Source organism: Labrus bergylta, chromosome 15 (genome assembly GCF_963930695.1).
Source record: "Labrus bergylta chromosome 15, fLabBer1.1, whole genome shotgun sequence".
In the NCBI taxonomy this organism is placed as follows: domain Eukaryota; kingdom Metazoa; phylum Chordata; class Actinopteri; order Labriformes; family Labridae; genus Labrus; species Labrus bergylta.
Window position 1 is genome coordinate 1754867 of NC_089209.1, and position 20708 is coordinate 1775574.

The following is a 20708-nucleotide window of genomic DNA, read 5'->3' on the forward strand; positions in this document are numbered from 1 at the left end:
GCGACTAAGTGATAATCTCTCCCCGTGTTGCATCCTTTTACTTTTAAATTGAGTCCCTGGATTTGCTCACAAAGCAACTGTAAGACCAAAACAACCAGTGCCACCAACAACAAGCCTGCACTTCTGACTCCACACACCACAAATCTGTCACAGGAATTCTAGTTTAGTTTATTTGGACACAATCCTCCTATCAAGTCAGAACTGTTAAAATCTCAATCTTCATATCAGTAACCTTGTTCCATGCCCGAGTACACTTTTGTATGTACTCAGTCTGATACAGCAGGGGGCAGAATGCACACAGTTGGTTTGCAAATCCCCCAAAAAGCAGAAAGAAGAAGAAGAAGCAACCATGGTGACCACTCGCACGGTCAGGCCATCCTGCTTACACAGTACCCGAGTATGGTACGTTTGTGTTTTCACACTGATCAAATGAACCGGACTTTGGGGTCAAGCGTACTCAGATCTGAAGAAGAAAATTTACTATCACAACCTGAATCCTCCATCTAAGCAGAAGAAGATATGTCAGGGATAATGACCCAGCGAGGTGCCCATTATCAAGAATATATGGCCCAATAGCAGCCCAGAATGGATAAGAGGAAAGACCTCGCTGGAGCAGTTTCGTCTGAAGCCACTATTTGGCACATTCTGTTTGACTAATCTTCAGTATTCTGCTCACCTAAGGCCCAAATGGTACTGAAAAGAACAAGTTCTTACTCATGTTGGTGTTCCATAACCATATAACTGAGATGTTGTGAGTTGGAATTTCCTGTTTTATTGCTTTTGTGTGTTCGGAGCTCCCATGCTTGTCCTACTTTTGGTGAAAATGTTTTAAGCAGAGCGGACCAAATTCTCTGACATCCATAAAACATGACTGTCGGAGTAAAAACAAGCCTTCTGTTTCTATTCCACATAATATATTTATCGTTCTTTTGTTCAACCACAGAATCATTTCTGAGATTTGTATTCCAAATGAGTTCGACTTCCATCTCTGAAGAAGAAAAGCACGGGCAGGCCAGTTCGGAACCTCTTTCTGAGGCTTTCACTTTGTGTTAATTGCTCTCTGGTAATAGAGTAATTACAGCACTTACAGTTGATTTGTGAACAAGCTGTGGAAAAGGTCAATGATCTTCAATGCCAGATATTAAGCAGCAGGAGGAGCGTCAGAGTTCAATTAGTGGGCAAATCAATCAAGGGTCATGAAGCTGTTGGCTTCGCCCAAAAAAAACCCTCAAAAAGCTTGCAGGCCTTCAGGATAAAAGAAAGTCATTTCAACTCTCTTTCAACCTCCTTTTGAATTCAAAGTACACCGACGTGAAGCCGCTTAATCCTCTTCTCTTGCTCAAAGGATTGAGACGAATGTTTCTTTATATCAATTCCTCCCACAAGTTGAGAATATGAATCGTTTCCTGTCTTTTTTTTTCTGTTAAAACATCACGTCAGCGTCAATGCAGTCCATTTTCCCCGTCTTACTTATAGTCTCGTTTGTTAAATCTGGCAGACGAACGATCCATCAAGCAGCATTTGCTCGAGTGAGAGATCCATTCTTCTTCCTCATTTTTTGTGATGAATAAAAACAGTAGAATCTCTGCATTCACATCAAATCACTGCATTACATCTTAGTTACTAACCACACATTTTACTGGGAGATCCTGAGCTCTAATGTCTTGGCCTCATCTCGGCAGCAGATGCCAGGCTCTTGAATAGACAAAACTCTACCAACCTTCAGTTGATCAGGCACTAATACCACCCGACGTCCCTGACACCCAGCCTCCACCATCTGACTGTGTTGTCCCCACAACCACCCCCTGATGCCCAGCCACCACCTTGCTATCTTATTCCATCTCCCCCTATCCCATTTTTCTATTTTAACAGAACAAAAATGAAGGTCTTCTACCTGCTTTTTGTAAAGAGTCTCGAGATAACATTTGTTATGAATTGGCGCTACACAAATAAAAATTGAGAAATATTTAAAATATTTTTCTCTCTCTGCTCGTAAACCCAATGAAAGCCAAACAGGATTAACATTTGACCTCTACATCACAGGGCCAGCCTTCAGAAGTCACCTGATCTATAACAGAATCAACTGAACATATGGAAAACAAATTTCCATATCAGTCAGGGTGGTGCAAATTGAAGCAGTCATATTGCTCATAAATCAGCCCCCTTGTGATGTGAGAGTGAGGAGAAGCCTTAGTAAAGCATTATTTACACAAGCTGCTCACGCTTTGTGCAGCCTCTGCACACTGAGCCTCTCCACAGCCTCGCTGATTTATGTGCTCACACCTTATTCCAGTGTTTTTTTAATGCTTTTCATAATGGCTACAGTATTTCATAGTCGAGCGGTCCAGTGCACTGCTGGACACTTACTTCATCTCTCCCAAAACTACTTACTACTAATTTAATTTACACTCACTTTATGATTCATGAAAGGCCTTCACAACACACACGAGCCAGTACCAGTGCTTCATGTTTATTTACGTGCACGTTTACTGTTTTTTAGAATGCACATTTTTTTTATTACGTTATCTTTTTTTCTTGGTTTTGTTTTTATTAGAGCATTTTAGGGTAATATACGGTTGTACATACAATAAGTGAATGCACTGTGCAAACTACAGTACATATGCTCATGGGTTACAGTTGCTCTCTCCTTTTGAACAGATAAAAATAATTCAGTGATGAAAAAAGCTTTTGAAATTCATTTTAGATTCAGGAGAAACCTGCTGCTAACACAGGTTATGTTTAACACATGAAGAAGAGCAGGAAGCTCGGTGTACGTTAAACCAAATACACCACAATTCATAAACGACTATTGAACCGCGAATGCATCCCTACTATTATGAACTTTTCATTTTTTGTCCATCACACTACATATATTTAGCACATTATTGAATTAATTGCAACGATTGTGATAATTGAATGATGTTTACGCACACTGCATATCTTTCTCACATGGTGCACGCCTATTAGAAGTGAAGAGGAATATGGATGTAGGAAAGGTGAGGTTATGCAGTGTCTTTTATGTTTTTAACATGATTTGTAGTTTATTCTGGATTCTACAGAAAGCAAATGTAAGGATGCAGGAAGGGGGTTACGGGAGCGACGGCTGATTCTAGTAAATATCCAGTAGCTGCTTTTCTGACAACAGTAAAATCTAGAATATAAGTGTTCATCAGGGTCCACATTATGCAGTTACTGTGCAGCTGTGTAGCTATTTTAGTATCATCTGTTTTCACCATGTGGAGTTTGTAATTCAGCTAGCTACCTGTACGCTAGCTGAGTTGAGACCCACAGCCCGCGAGTCTCTCTGCCCACCTCCTCTGCTCACATGTTGTCTTTAACTGAGGAGTCTTTTCAATCAAACCAGCACTCCACAAGCTTTAGTTGCTGAACAGTATATATACAGTAAGTATTGCTTTAAATGCAGGATTTCTGAACTCATGATGGAAAAAAGATGTTAAAAAGTGGCGCTACCAGCCTGGTCCACGTCTTCATATATCCCAGCACATTTTTCCAAAGAATGTTGGTGTTGGTGTAGATAATGGTATATTCAACTGTGTCAGGTCATTTGCAGTATGTGATGGTCGTCATGACAGCTCATGTTTTGGCATCTTAGGTATATTGGTCCCACCGGTATAAAGGACACAGCCCACTCTCAAGATGTAAAAAAGGTATTAACAATGAATGTTACGCCCGTTGTTAGCGGTTTAGAGTTGTTTGGCTGAGGCACGTTTAGAAGTAGAACCAGGTCTTTATAAAGCAACAGGCTTTGATAATCTCCTCTGCTGATGAAACCGATTATACACATACGCTGAGACTCTCACCGGGTCTCTCTGCTGATGAAGCATCCCTCCATGTCTGCTCCTCTAAACCCCCCCACCCCCACCACCACCTCCATGATGAGACAGATCCACTCCCCCACAGAGGCACATTAACCATCAGGGCACGTCCGTTTTTTTTTTTTAACGCGCGGCCTCTCCCCGCTCGGCTCTCAACAGGATATGAAAGATGAGGAGATCTCAGACGGAGACGGGCTGAGACCCGGAGCAGACACAATAGGAGCGATGGCTATCAGCGCAGCCTGGGCCCGTGAGCCGCTGGTAATTCATGACGTACCAGGGAAACTTATTTAGCGGCGCTCATGCCTGGGCCATTATTGCAGACAGCAAATAAGCAGCAGGGAGGAAGAACATCAGTGCAGATGGATTCACTGGGTTTTGTGGAGGAGAGGCTGAGAAACGGAGCGGGGGATGATGAAAGGCTAACAAGCTCCGAGCATTAGGAAACAGACGCAGAAAGTAAAAGGCTGATGTAGTTTCCATTTCAACATCTCAGGCTTGTTCAAGGCAGGATGTAGTTTCCCCTGGAGAGAGGGGGGACATGTCCTTAAAGCTCTGTTCATTGTCCTCTTCTGTCCCTTCTGCTTGTTGGATCTGAACACGCCTTTAAAAGTCCAGCCGACAAAATCCAGAGAGAGAGAGAGAGAAGATAAAAATGTTGCTAATCTTATCTGATTGAACCTTAATGACAAACCTGATCTCACAGTAATTAGTATCATGAGTACAGTGGGTCACTTCAGTAATTCTATATGTTCTGATGTGTGGAGATAGTCTGAGTATATCCACTCTGATCCTGTATTTGATCATGCCTATAAACCCCTCTATTTCAGCCCTGCTCAGAACAGGCTGTTTCTGTGTCTGTACCTTTAAATATGTAAATGAGCTGTGTCTGACCACGCCCCCCTCTCTGGAAGGTGCTTGGGTGTACTCGGTGCTTTCTCTCTCCATGTCCTATTGTTTACGGTGAGAAGGCAGACTCAGAGGGCAGAACAAACACCTAGCTGTGGGAGTGTCACCCACCTGGGGGAGGGGTTACTGCTCTTTGTGATGTCATGAAGGGAAAATCTCCAAACGGCCTGTTTGAGCACACATTTCCCGAGGGGCTGTGGCAGTGGTAGAGTCTGCCTTTTTCTCAACCTCTTGACTGCAGTCAACGCGGAGTTCTTTACTGTTATGATGGAGAGCCCCCTGGTGGCAGAACAAACATACCGTGCCTTTAACTGCATAGTGTACAAAATTCTATGATGGTGTAAAGTTTTGAACACATTTGCAGACAGTTAACAACCTAGAAATGATGCCGATCCTTTTTGTGACACCTCTGTTGCATTCAAAGACAGCAGAGCCTTTGATATTCATGGAGAGAAATAACAGGAAGCGCCTCAGATATTACTCACATGTAGGAAATAAGCCTTTGTAAGTACTCCTTATTGATCCATTACAGACAGATAATCAAGAAGGAATCCAAACTATAAGTACTTAACAAGACGTATGACTAATTTAGCTTTTAGTGATGGCTTCAGTCGAATAATTCAATAAAAAACACAACACCGAAGGGAGAAACGATTGCGTCTTTGAATCAGTGCGAGCGTTTGTTAACACGGTTTATTAGATTCTGGGGTTATTGTTTCCACTCAGTTGTGCAGTTATACAGTTTAATTGCACTTTACAGGAAGAACGAATTAAAAAAAAAATGCTCCTAAAGTACAAACATTTTGTGCTTTCACTGCTGAATGTATCTTCTGTGTCAGTAGGAAAGATTAAACCTCTCGTTAAGTACGGTTTGTTCTCTGTTGTTATTTACACCCTGACTCCACAGGGAGAGAAGCCTGAAGGTTTAGCTTTAGACAGAATAGCTTCAGGTTCTCAGTTTTTGTCCTGAAGCTTAAAGTGAAATATACATTAATACTAAGCATTATGCACGCTGGCGTTGGACTGTAGTCATGGTTCGAAATCAGCAACCGCACTGAGGTAGTGCACCATTGGCAGGTGTCCTGATCAGTTCAAAACATACTGTAGGTTGAAAAGTGAACTCGTAGTTGGCGGGCCGAGAGCTTCCTCTGCTTCACGCTATGCTTCATGGTCACTGTCATCCAGCCACCCAAGGCTTCCCAGGATTGTCTAGCGGCAGCTCCCCGGGGTCTGACAGAAGATGACCACGGTTAGATAAGGTGTCCTGCATCTGCTCATGAGATACACAAATCAGCAGAGAACCACTCCCATGATTCCCCGCCACCATCGGCATCATCTTTTGTTATTGTTTTGATTGAGAGCCCCCTGGTGGTGGAATTAACATACTGTGTCTTTAAAGAACCACTTTAAACATACATGAATTATGTTTTTTAGAATCTTGTAGTGAGAAAAATGTAATCATTGTTGTTTTGAGTCTTTTTTTTAAATATTTATTGTCAATAAATAAAATATAATACAACCCAAGTTTGATTCATTTTCAATATGATGTTTTCCTTCTTTTTCTTTCAAGCACCTCTATCCACTGCGTTGGTGGTTTTAGATCCTTGCCAGCTGAGTTCATCTATTGTTTGGTCGTCCTGTGGTGTAAGTATTAAAAATCTGAACGTAGTGTCCCTGTTCAGGAGATCTCATGAGTCCGAGGAGGTGAGCAGACCTCCTATCCTCCACATGAAGATGGAAAACAAAGGAAACTCGTTGGACAGCAGAAAGACGTGCTGTTCCAAGTGACTCAGGAAGCCCGACTGATCCGACCCCACCTCCACCCGACACGGTACCTTTGACCTCAGCAGGAGCTCCTCCACGACCCCGAACAGGAAGCACGAGTTCTGATACTGGTCCACTGGAAACCTGTCCAACCCTGAGCTCTCCTGGTCCTGGACAGAAACATCAGCGTTAAGAAAACCTTGAAGTTGAGATTTCTGTTAGCTTTATAAATACACCCAGAAGATTCTCAGAGTTTCTGAATCGGGATTCTGACTTCAGGGGGGCGTTCCTGATGACGCATCAGACCGGCAACTCTGAATTTCCGACTTCCGAGATAAAATGGAATGCACCATTAATATTTTGGGTGGAAACTACAAATCCCAGTGATGATTGCTTCTGGGGGGGAAAAGAAAGTAATTTCCTTCCGAGCTGTTGATGAGAGGCTGCTGATTGGACATTGGAAACCTGTTCAGGACACGGAGAGACAGTCCTCACCCAGCGCTACAAACTCTCCACTCTCTCGTCACAAAAATCAGAAAATCCAAACAAGATCTGAACTGAAAGGGAAAGGGAATGGGCTGGCGGCTGAGGGATGCTGATGATGGGATCAGTCAGACCGCAGTGACAGGACGATCGAGTAAACATAGCTGCCTTGTTTCCACTCGCCTCTTGTTTACCAAACAGCTCCTAGTTTATTTTCTTTTTTCATGTTTTTTTTTAGTTGAAGCATAACAATTGGATTTATATAGAATTTAGATGCCTACAACAAAACATGTTTTTTTGCCTTTTGGGGCCATCTCTAGCAACTTCTGCTTCACCTCACCGCTCTCGTACTGATACATGTATTTAGTTGATTTCAGGATGCGGGGATGTGCCTGTTAGAACGATTCTGATTCACTAACATACGCAAGGTGTTGGAAACAAAACTGTCTGGTACCCACGTCTCATGAATCTGCTGATTTTCATACATGCACAAACTTTAATCAGATTCAGATTCAGACAACTTTATTTATCCCAGAAGGGCAATTTAGTTTCACAATTCTACCAAGCCATTGAAAAACACAACATAGACAACATAAAGGAAACAAACACATCACCGCAGCATTCAAACAGTTGCATTCACATGTCAGTAACAACAGTTCAACAGACGAATAGGTCTGAATAGTGAGAAGCCAATGCTATCGATCTAGAATTTCATAAAACAATGACAGGAATGTGTCTAATGAATAGACACATAAATGAATGGACCTCACAGGTGTATGCGCAGAGTAAGAACATTTCTACGCATGTATTAGTGAATGAGGCCCATTGTCCTTAAACGTTTCATAATCTGGGTAGAGCAGCAGCATGCAGATCAACAAGAGACGGGTTCAGAACAAAGCCTTCATCAGCGTCTTTTTTAGAGCTGTGCACCTGAGGATTTGTTACTGTTTTAATGTAGGGCATTAAGAAGTTCAACGGGATCTCCTGGTCAGATTTCTTTGCAAAAAGTGTGTTGATTTGAAACCTTCAACACATACATGGCAGCTTGTCTTCTTTAATTAAAAACCTGGACTGATTTGAGAGTCCTCCTGGATTAATCAAACCCCAGAGGTCTCCGTTCCTGCAGCATAAAAAGCCTCTTCTTTATCTTCGGAGTCGACTAACTGGATCTTGGCTCGCTTCCATTCTGGCTACAACTCTGAGTTGCAGCCTCCGCACGGCAGCTCTGAGCTCTCACATGTTGGATATGTCAGAACTTCCTACAACATCCTGGAGGTCAACCCGCACAAATAACACCTCTACGGGGAAACGCTGCAGCCAAGGTGTCGAAATTAAAGAAGACCTTAAAAGGGAGATGGAGCAGTTATAAAGCAGAGGAGACTCCCACAAACGGTGAGGTAATCCTTCAGGGGTGATGTTGGATTGATAGATGATGTAACGTGCTGCAAATACTTGCAGGAGCTATTTAACAAAAGATGACAACACTGACATATGAAGGTGCAAAGTGTGATTGTTTTCACAGCACACTCAAGTCGAGTTCAAGGCTTCCAACACACAAAACACTGAATGTTAATTATTCAAATAAACAGAAGCTGCTGGATCCCTTCCAGGCTCAATCACAGTGTGCCACTCTAAATGTGTGTGCGCCTCATTTTGCTGCTTGTGAAAGTTTCTGTGTGTGCGTGTGAGATGTGTCACAGGGAAAAACAAGTGCCAGATGGCTGTCAGGTATTCCTCCAGGCTTTAACTTTCAGAGAGCTGACAGTATGTGACAACAACACCCCTTAACCCCCTCACAAACACACACACAAACACACACCACTTAGACCCCATCAGCAGCGGGTCACTTGGCACTTTGTTCTTAACAGCTTCCACACAGTTTTCTTTATTTCCCACGATTCACTTTTTCAATTTGAACTGTTGAAGAGTGTTTCTTCAGCCGCTCTCACAGATTATTTTAGACAGAACTCTGCTGCAGACACGATGATGATTAATGACTTAAATCTGTAATCGATCACATTTCTCTTTCTTTGCACACAGTGTCAGCCAGAGTTAACTTAATGGCTACTGACATTTCAAGCTTTAGATGGTGGAAAAGCTCCAGTTTTCATTCCTTTAACAAACCCGCTCTACTTCTCCACAAGTTTAGATTCTTCATAACCTACAATAAGCCTCAGGGCGACATATGTACGAGCGCAAAACACTTGAATACAGATGTGCAGCTGGTATTTGATGCAGGTCACCATGTGGTGGACTCTGAAGCTTCAGTGTTTATCCAGCTCTGCATGGGTCTGTAAACCTTTCTGTGTTCTAACCTCTCTCCATTTTTCAAAAGCATCTCCAATATTGATCCTAGTTTGAGCACGTTTCTGCTCGTGGAGCTTATTAGAAACATGCAGAGGCTTTTTAGGTCGGGTACAATCACTTCTATCTGAACCAGTTCGCTTTCAGGTGTTGCAGCGATGAGCGATTAGAAATCGGGAGAGAGAGAGAGCAGGGAATGACACACGGGAAAGGAGCCACAGGTTGGACCTGAACCCGGGCCGCCTTCTTGGGGGACCACAGCCTCTGTACATAGGGCGCTAGAACCACAAGGCTACAAGCGCCCTAAGGACAGTTTAGTTGATAAATGTGCTTTTTGATCAAAAATGAGGGCTCTCCATGTTCTGAAAAAGTGATGGCCTTTTATCACAGCTGAACACTGAACAAGATATTTTCAGGTCGCGATGCTAACAATTTGTCGATCCCAGGTAGCCACGCCCTCAAACATACCTGTTCAGTAGCCGGCTTCATCCGTATTGGTTCTAAGATTTTCAAAATGAACATCATGCTGAACCGAAGAAGACCTGAAACTACAGATTGAGACCATAAGATTGTGAAGAAAATGTTTACTGGGGGAATAAATGACAACTGAGAAGTAGGAACATTTTAGGCCCCCTGCTGGTTTCTATGGTGTAAAGAAAACCTCAGAAACATCATTTTTTTAAATGATGAACTCAAATAGTTTGTTTTATGATTCATTAAGCGTGAGAGAAGGAAATGTTCTGTTTACATCCTATGATTAGTATGCATATTTAATAACATTAGCATTAAGAGGTGACACCAGGCGGCCTGACACAGAGACATCGAGGCCTCAGATTTGCTCTGCAGCGTCCGTCAACGTGTTGGATGGACAGACTACATCTGAATGAACGGGGGTGAGGGTGGGGGGAGGGGGGGGGGGGGGGGGGTGAGGGTGAGACATTAATCTGCAAACCATCGTGAAAAAGATAATTATTACACCACATTCAAGATGTTTAGACATCTCCAGCACGTTTGAATGCTTCCTTACCCCCGTGTGTGGTTGGAGGATCCTTATAAAACCCACAAACTGGTAAAAATAAAACATGAAATGAAATGAAGCTGCAACTGTGGGAATTAACTATCATTTCATAAAGGATTTACTATATTGGAAATGTGAATTAAACCGTGCATATCCTATTTGCTGGCTTTGCGTTTTGATTAATTTGCAGATTTTTGTTCCTGTTTGGCTCCAGAAAGCGACTGAAAGTGAACATGACATGGAAGCTTTTCACAGAAGCTTTGAGCTGTATCACTGATAAATACACCTGACTTCCATAAGTCCAGGGCTGCTAATGACCAATCATTAATAGATCCACTGATCCTATAGAAGTCTAATTGTCTAGCCTTTAATGTCAGACAATATTCTTTTATTCCTAAAGTTCAGGTCGGAAACAAAGAATACCAGCAGGGGGCTCTCAATCAAATCAATAACAAAAGATAACGTTGAGGCTGGCGGGGAACCTGCGGAATGATTCTCTCTGCTACTCACCCCTGATGAAAACTAACTCTGAGTTGACCGTAGTCATGACGACCGGGAGAAACATGTGGTAAGATCCGTCCATTCTTTGTGTCGTGTGTGAGCGCTTGTGTGGAGAAGAGAATAGAAGAGGAACAGGAGTGAAGCTGAGTAGATAAAGTCCTTTGTACACAAAATAAAATGAGTTAAATAATTATAAACATATAGCCTAAGCTAGTTAAGAAAGTAACCCCTCCCCCCCATCTCCACCGCGCCGAGGTACAGCGTGATTGTAAAGGAAACACTTCAAGATCAAGTAAAAATTAAAGTGGCCTGAACATGAAATGACTGACTATTTGAATATTCAAAAGTCCTGAGCCATCATTTATACATATCATATCTCGAGTTGCGTGTATCCTTTAAATATGAAACTAGTTACGTTCTTGGTTAATCATTAAGAAATAAATCCTTTCTGTCTTCATAAATAAATATGTGGAGGACATTTAAATGTATGTTTTTTCTCATGAGCTAAAGACGCTTTGTGTAAGCCAACATGCTCTGGACTGATCAGACTGTGATGCAGAGCAGCAGGAAAGAAAGCAATGTACCAAGTGTTCTCTGATTTATATTCCCTCTTTATGTTATCTTTTCATGTCTGAAAACATTGAAAAAGTTCCTGCTATAACCTTGAACAAAAAACCAGCTCCAGCAGGAGAGAAGTTTTTCTAGTCGAAGGACGTACGTCATTTAAAAAACCACTCAACAAACGCTGAAGTTCATGACTAAACAAGAGGAATGAGAGGGAGACAGAGCACGAGAACAGAGCGCAGACATTTTACTTTGAAATACTGCATAACTGTTGGTAATAAAACTTTTGTATTGAATGTTTTCTTTCATTTTACATCAAGTTTAACACAAAAAACTGTCTTTTGCATGCTGCTCTGCTTGGTCAAAGTTACAACGACACATTAAAACAACACAACTGATCGATCAGTGTATCCTTCAAGTTATGTTTGTATCACTGCCAATTTCCACAGTCCGATGGACAGCACATGCCCTGCCACACTGAGTCCATTTCTGCAGCGTGAGCACAGATCACATGAGAACTACAAGATCACAGGAGAACTACAAGATCACAGGAGAACTACAAGATCACAAGAGAACTACAAGATCACAGGAGAACTACAAGATCACAGGAGAACTACAAGATCACAAGAGAACTACAAGATCACAAGAGAACTACAAGATCACAGGAGAACTACAAGATCACAAGAGAACTACAAGATCACAGGAGAACTACAAGATCACAAGAGAACTACAAGATCACAAGAGAACTACAAGATCACAGGAGAACTACAAGATCACAAGAGAACTACAAGATCACAGGAGAACTACAAGATCACAAGAGAACTACAAGATCAGGAGAACTACAAGATCACAGGAGAACTACAAGATCACAAGAGAACTACAAGATCACATGAGAACTACAAGATCACAGGAGAACTACAAGATCACAGGAGAACTACAAGATCACATGAGAACTACAAGATCACAAGAGAACTACAAGATCACAGGAGAACTACAAGATCACAGGAGAACTACAAGATCACAAGAGAACTACAAGATCACAAGAGAACTACAAGATCACAAGAGAACTACAAGATCACATGAGAACTACAAGATCACAAGAGAACTACAAGATCACAAGAGAACTACAAGAGAACATAAAGATCACGCGTGAATAAAGAGAATGTGTAAACAACATGTTTCTTTGTGTCTCTGAGGATGATTTGTTGTTCATTCTGTTTTGTCATGTTGATAAAGTGATGGAGAATACGATCAGGAGTCTGTATGTTGTGTTTTATTTTGAAAGTGACCGGACGCTCTGTGCGTTTCCTTGTTTGACTTCCTGTTAGGGGTTGTTACATTCTGTCCAGCTTGACGCATGCTTACAGCGTACTCCGTCGACAATAGACTGGCAGCATATTTGAAAATGAAGCAGAGAGTAGAGGCATGCGTAAGAGATGGATCGCGGCGCTTGCTGTGGAAACAGTAGCACTGATTAAAGTGGCAGCGAGTGGTGGCGTAGTGCAGGGTGCTGACGGAGAACGTGGAAATTGGGAGTTATACAGCAGAAATCTGCACAAACTCAACTGTGAGGGATTTTTATTTACTTTTCTGTGTTGTGTGGATCTTCAGCTTCCCAAACAACCATCACCATCAGTTTCTCATGACGACCACATAAAACAGCAGTCTGAAGGTGGAGGTGGTTTATGTCAGTCAGGCTGAGAAGAAGGAGCCCGAGATATTCTCACTTTAATCTCAAACCTGTCAAACAAACACTCACAAGCCCAAAGAATTTATGAAGCCATGAGGCAGGATCATTGGAGGGCAAAAATCAATAACTGGAACAAAAACCTGGTGGGAGCTGTGATGGAGCGTCTGTGGAGAAACCAGTCGTCCACAGGGGGGGCGGAGACTGACATGCTCAATGGAGAGGAAAACCAGGACCTGACACATCGAGTCTTTGCAACACTACATGAAGTCTATCAACTCAATCTGGAGCCTGATGCTGAAGCCAGAAAAGACAGAATCTCTGTTCTGATTGAAAATCAGTGACCTGTTGCACCAGCTATGCACCAGCTTTGTCTCAAAACGCACAGTGTGTAACTTCTGCCACCAAGGAGCTGTCAATCAAAACAAGAACAGTAGATGACGTTGAAGCTGGTGGGGAATCATGTGAGTGACAACAATATAAATACAGATCCGACATGAATCCGTGTAGTCGTCTGTCCATTTAGAAACCGTAGGTGTCTTTGGAAGCAGCCACAGCCAACCAGGAGTCGACTACAGCAACTTCAGGGATTATTCCCGCAAGAAATTCTGACCAATCAGAGAGCGATTTAGTCGTTTTTATGACTTTGCAGAGACTGGTTTCGGTCAAAGTTCATGTCTTTGGGGTCAATTCGTAGATAGCAGAGTGTCCTGTTTTCTGCTTGGTTGTTTACCCTAGGCGTTGTAAATGTTTATAATATCCTGTCTTCCAGAGCCTGTCTGAGGGGTAGACTTAAATCACTGATCAGTTCCTTTGTTCCTTGGTAAAAAGTAACCAAGATGTTAATCCACAGTCCTGAGTCCTGCAGAAAGAGGGGGTGTGAAACATGGCTGCTAATATCGGCTACAGAAGTAGAGGTGTGAAACGACACTAAATCTCAGATCATGACGTTTAACATTTAAATAAGTTGTGAGGATAATTTCCAAGAGTCTGCACTGTCAATACTAAGCAAACTTCTTCAGTTGCAGCACGGAGTGCAAACATTTTGTAGTGTTTGCAAAAGAGAAATAGAGTTCAACAAGAGGAAAAGAAGTCGAACAGAACCCAGTGAAAAGTGACAGCCTGGTTCACAGATAATGACATTAGATGAGTTTGTGTCTGGCCCATCTGCATGTGTCCTTTTTCTAAATGAGAGGATGACACAGCAGGGCAGACTGATGGAGCTGTCTGTCTGCTTGTTAGCACTCCTCAGGGATGCAGCAGGCTGAAGGCTGACACTGACGAGGTTTTGTTGCTGCCTTTTAATAATGCTGATAAACTACCCGCTCCCTCCATGCCAGCTACAGGACAGACTTTCACATTCAGGCCAAAACCACAAAGTCAAAACCAACTTCATCTCTAACATCACTCCCCGCCCCCAGTGACGGAGGAAGAGATGCTAAAGGTTGGATGTGACGGTTCAGGTGAGGCCGAGGCTGAAGGGAAGGTTTATTTCTGTGCGTGCTTCAGGAGTTCTGGCTTTGAAGCTTGGCAACAGGACGCTGTTGAGTCTGTGAGAACCTGCGGGAGGCTGCACCTGTTACACAGAGGCTCGTGCCCTACAACTGTGCCCTCAGAAGGTGATAATTAGCTACCCGCAGGATGAGTTCATCACAAGTGAACACAATCATCTGGTAGCACAGTGCAACATGATCGCAGCTGCTGCTCGGAGGAATCTACTTCCATTTCAGTTTTTCTTATTAATGTGCATCGTGTAATTTAAATCTCAACAGAAACCTTTTATGTTAGCAATAAAAGCGAGTCCTTAATGAGATTGTTAAAATTCCATATTGTGTGATACAATGTGCTTTACAGCCATAAAATCCTTCTTATGAAAAACTGATCAGTGAGATGTGTAGAGAGTGAGATGATAAAGGTATCTTACTATCTGATCATTAAGGAAACATGCTATGTTGAAGTGCTGGCTTCTCTGACAACAATGCAGCAGCCAGTATGTCCTCCTTCTAACTTTACATTCTGCTCCTGAATGCTCTGGATTTGTTTGGACCAGAGAAGGTAGGCACTTTTTAGACTGCAGTACCCATTTTAAACACTAGGGGTCAGAGTTACATACTGCTCCTTTAATGTATCAAAAACTTCAAATATTAGTCGTACATTTAACTACAAGCTGTCACTGTAGAAATAATGAGATGAAAGCTTTGGATTCCATGTAGTGAAGTTTCAGCAGAGACAGTCTAGTCTGTTCACACCGTCGATGAACTCTGTTACCTATCACTGCTGGGATGTTCAGTTTTCCAGGTCTCTTTCCCTGGAGACAATCAGGACTTGCACTGAGGTAAAGTAAAAACCTCAGGATGTGTATTCAGAGGGAGCCTGAAGCACTCTGACCCAGATAACATCAGCTGCACTGATTATCAAGCTGCTCTTTGAATGGGATTTAATTGCCCGTTTGATTGGACCTAGAGCTCGTTAACAGCTCTGACTCGGTCACAGGAAGCTGACGGAGGCAGAGTCCAACAGACAGGTGGGACAGAAAGTTTCTCAAGTGGAAGACAATACAATAAAGAAGAGATTAGACACTGGATACGGAGGTATTGTACAAAAAATACGTCATGACCTAATAAAAAAAACTGTCCTGCAAACTGAGAAGTGGAAGTTTGTCCACACAGCTGGTTAAAGGAGCAGGAAGGTCACAGAGTCATGTTGCTGTCCTATATTACAGCAGGGTTTTACTTGGACTTTGGTGGCCCTCCGAAGTCCAATTTGCCCCACTAACGCAGTCAGGGACAAGGTGTGTCATCAGTACTGACCCTGCTTCTCCTCCTAGTAACCACGCCTACCGCTAAAGACACTGAAGTGAATCCTCCTAACACATTATCATAACAGTTGTAGTCAAGACCACACTAACCGAGACCAAGACAAGCCCGAAACCGAGGGACGCGGAACGACTGCACAGATCCACTTCCCCTATAAACACCGCTCAGCTCTGCGGCTCACCTAACCCTTGAATTGAGAGGTCTTTTCATACAAGCTGCACAAAAAATGGATGACATCATCTTCCTCCATCTGTGCACAACACTCGAGGAGAGACATTTTCATGACACCGTCATTTAGGAGATAATACGATCCTCCAGGCTGATACCTGTTACACCAAACATGTTTTTTTTTTTTTTTTGGGAGTGACACTCGGGTACAGATATTTGACCTCTTGTGCTGCTCTAAAAAAAAGACCTCACATATTAAAGAGCTAATTAGCAGAACCCTTTAACAGCTGATAAACGCCGCTAATTAGTTTTCAACCTTCTCTGCCTCACCAATTTACAGCTGTTTGTTATTCTGCTGGAGTAACTTCAGAGTTCAGGAAGTGGAACTTTGTCTACTTATATTTAAAGCTACTTGAAGAGAAAGAGAGCGAGATGATTGGACGAGGATTGAGACAACTGTAGAGAGGGAAAAAAACATCCAGGTTAATAAAAGGAGCAACATCATAACAGAGAAAGGTTGAAGGAAACAGGAGATGCGAGAGGGAGAGGTTGATGAAAGAGGGAAAGACCAGATGGAGAGCGAGGCAGGGAGAGTGGGGCGAGCGAGGGAGAAGCTGACAGAGAGTCCATAATGAAGCTGTGCTCGGCGGGGAGTGTGAAGGGCAGTAATTTACTGATCAAGGGCAGAGATTGATTTGTCACCGGAGTGGAAGAGAAAGCCCACAGTGTGAGTGAGAAGCTTCGCCCCACTTCTCCACAGAAACAGTGTCAGCTGGCCGACGCAGAGTTTCCATTTAAATGTATGGAGGCTCAGTCTGTTCCGACCCAGACCACAAAGAGCTGACGGGTCCACTTTGATGTTGAAGAACTCTTTTTTCAGTCCTGATTCAAAGTTTCAAACACACTCAAGGACTCAGTGATTCAAAGTTTCTAAGAATAAAATTTCATTTCTTCTGCGATGGAGCAAGAACTCTTTAAGAAGGAGGATTCGCCTTTGACCAGCTCCCCGGATACACATCGATAATCTGTACAAACTAACCGCCAAAAAAACAAACCAACCAGTGAACTTTGTTCTCCTTTTTTATTTGCCTAAAAAGCAGAAATGTTCCCAAAAGAGCAAAGTTACATTTGGTTTATTTACCAGTGTTGTTGCCTTTGTGTCCATCTAAACATGAGGTGGTGGGAGATGACTTTACATAATGTTATGGCGGTTGCCTCCGTTCACTGTGATTGGCTTGTTTATACCGCGGTGATTCATTTTTGTGGTTACCGAGACAGCCCTATTGCAATGTGTAGACTGGCTATTGATTATTTTGATCGATTTCCCTCCAGTGCATTTTATTGTTTCATATCTCCAAAATCCGTTCAATCAGAAAATATATTTCAAAGAAAGAATGTGTGACTTTTTGATCCAGTAGATGTCGCCCCTGAGCTCCAGCATGAAACCAAAACAAACTGCTGTTAGGCCACACCTCCTCCATCCTGAAGCCTCCGCTCTCCTCCAGAGACACACCTCCAACCCGTCTTTACTCCCGTTCGCATGAAGGAGTTATCAAGTAGAACGCGGAAGCGGCGGACAAAATTGTCCTTGTATCGAGCTGCATTGTTGTGTTAGCATGCTAATGTTAGCGCTCTTTGGTTAGCTCGTAGCTTCACATTGTTGTGTTAGCATGCTAATGTTAGCGCTCTTTGGTTAGCTCGTAGCTTCACATTGTTGTGTTAGCATGCTAATGTTAGCGCTCTTTAGTTAGCTCGTAGCTTCACATTGTTGTGTTAGCATGCTAATGTTAGCTCTCTTTGGTTAGCTCGTAGCTTCACATTGTTGTGTTAGCATGCTAATGTTAGCGCTCTTTAGTTAGCTCGTAGCTTCACATTGTTGTGTTAGCATGCTAATGTTAGCGCTCTGTAGTTAGCTCGTAGCTTCACATTTCATGTAAACTGACACAGAATGAGCGTGATCTAAAAACTCTTACTAACATCCAAATAATCAGTGAGTATGTTCTTCTTCTCTCTAGTTCTTGACTAAAACAGCTTTTTTATGATTTATTTATGTGGAACATGTCGCAGATTCTTCCTTTAGGTTTTGTAATCATTGCTGTGCCTTTTAGGGTTTATATTTCATATCAGTGTCTTCTTTCACTACTTTCCCTATGGTTTATGCTGTAAATCATTGATTCAACACACAGAGTGATTATCATGGCGCATGCTCTATGCTCCAGCTTTGAAATTCAGTGAACAAATCAGGGCTAAATTAAAAGTAAACAACATCTCAGCTAGGGAAGTTATATTACACATATAATGAACACAAACACGGCTTACTGCACACTGTAAAAAATGAAAGTTAAAAGAGTATTCTACAAGTTATAAACAGCTTTCAGACTCAGCTACAGCGAGGCTCAGGCTAACTGGCTGATTTGAGCGGCTGACAGCTGCACTCGTCGATAAGACGTGGTGGGTGTTCATCACAGATGGCTGATCTGATATGACAGCTTCCTTAGGTCTGAGAAAGTCTGGATCGATGTGACAATGTATGAGAAGCAATGATGCAAAGAAAACTGTCGCACACTCATCAGAAATTCAAGGCTGAGAATAAGCAGGCAAAAAAAGGCCTCCACTCATACATGTTTAACGAGGTGTGTTTTCAACAGAGCCTAGAGACACTTCACTTGCATCTGTACATCCTAAGATTCAGCATTTCTTCAAGTAAAGTCAGGGTTGGTCATTTCCTCCAGATCCACTTTTTTAGATTTAGGTGTAAATTGTCTTTAGGTCCTGACAGAAATGAATAACTCATGTTCTCTGAAAAAGGAACAAAGAAAATCCATCATCTGTATCAGTTTGTAAGTCTGTAAAAACTTTGACCAATGTCTGCCACGAGGTACCAATCTGATGAACCAATCAGACGCCTCCCTGTCTTCCAGCTCGCGCTCTACCCCTTAGCGTGCACTAGCACACACTCAAAGCATGAGCTGAGGTCCGCTTCTGGACTAACAGCACTCGTGCATGTCAGTGAGGGGGCGTGGCTTTTGAGGGAGCACAGAGGGGAGGGGGTGCAGACGGAGCACTGAGGGAATGCTACTTTCAAAATCATGCTAGTGCTCGAATATTACCAACCTTGCCTTTAAATGCAGAAAATTTCACAATTTCTCCAGATTCCATTGCCATGTTTTCATTGGTCCAACCACCAGTCTGCAGCCAACGATTATAAATCTACTGTGACGTGTTGAACTGTGAAAAGCTGCAAACTCTTGGATATAAGAAACTCTGTTTTTTATCTTCAAGGCTGCATGGAGGAGGAGGGGTGGAGGGGTGGAGCGCGAGCACTCCTTTTCAATCTTTAATAACACTGACTACATCAATAATATGGTGTTAACAACCAGGGTCAGCACTTTTCAATAATCTAATGAGCTATCTTTTAGACGTAAATGTCTTAAATAATTCACCATATAGTGCAATAGTCTTCACCACCAAACAACTATTCAGGTCAACTGTGCAACAACCTAAAACGACCTGTATTTACTTTATCGTTAGGTGGAGACCTCTAGTGGTGGAAGTTGATAATATTGGAGAAAGGGAAGGAGTCAGAGGAGATTGCACAAAGGACGATAAAGAAGTATGTTTAGGATGGAGCTTGAGGGCAATGAATAATTAAAATATAAAACTTTCATACACACAACCATGATGTTTTGGTACTTAAGTTACACGCCTAACAGCAGTTATGTCCAGGGCGTCGTTATCCCAGCGGTTAGTTTGCACGCCTCATGTACGGAGGGTTATTCCTCCAAGCGGGTGTCCTGGTTCAGGGTCGATGCTCATGCAGTGGACACTGAAGCTTCAGTGTTTATCCAGCTCTGCATGGGTCTGTAAACCTTTCTGTGTTCTAACCTCTCTCCATTTTTCAAAAGCATCTCCAATATTGATCCTAGTTTGAGCACGTTTCTGCTCGTGGAGCTTATTAGAAACATGCAGAGGCTTTTTAGGTCGGGTACAATCACTTCTATCTGAACCACTTCTCTTGTCCGCTTCCATCGCTGCAACACCTGTTGACCTGATAACTGCTCTCATATCTGACAAACCGAGGGGCGTCCAAAACGGCCGTGTGGGGGGTCTTAAAAGCGCCTACCTTCTCTGGTCCAAACAAATCCAGAGCATTCAGGATCAGAATCTAAAGTTAGAAGGAGGACATACTGGCTGCTGCATTGTTGTCAGAGAAGCCAGCACTTCAACATAGCATGTTTCCTTAATGATCAGATAGTAAGATACCTTTATCGTTTCACTCACTACACATCTCACTGATTGGACCTTTAATACAATCCTAGTCGAATTAAAATATAGATCGGCCTACCTGTGTTGATACCATGACAGCAAAATACTTTGTGTAAATTATACAGTGCTCTCTTCTGTTGTTTTGGATACTGTCATTCGAACAACATGTGGTGTCTAAGAAATATCAAAGTATTGAACATTTTGACAGAAAGGAAGTGGAAGAAAAATCTCTACAGCACCAAAGAAAATCCCTTTGTTCTCCCTCTTAAAGCATGTATCACATAATTGGTATGAAACTCCTTTTATTGTCTCCTCTTGAAGTGCGGTGTACGAATATTTCCTGGCGGTCCTCCACTGAAGAGATCGTGATAGCACAGTGCTTCAGGCTTACA

At 42.5% G+C, this 20708-nt stretch overlaps 1 protein-coding gene across 1 annotated transcript in view; it reads right to left on the bottom strand.

The window, feature by feature from the left end:
- Positions 1-5465: 5465 nt before the first annotated feature.
- Positions 5466-20708, bottom strand: part of mei4 (meiosis-specific, MEI4 homolog (S. cerevisiae)) — a 49702-nt gene continuing 34459 nt past the window's right edge. Inside the window, exon 3 of the mRNA XM_020657240.3 lies at positions 5466-6679. Within this exon, the coding sequence (XP_020512896.2) occupies positions 6434-6679 (246 nt within the window). The 3' untranslated portion in view covers positions 5466-6433. The remainder of the gene's footprint in view (positions 6680-20708) is intronic.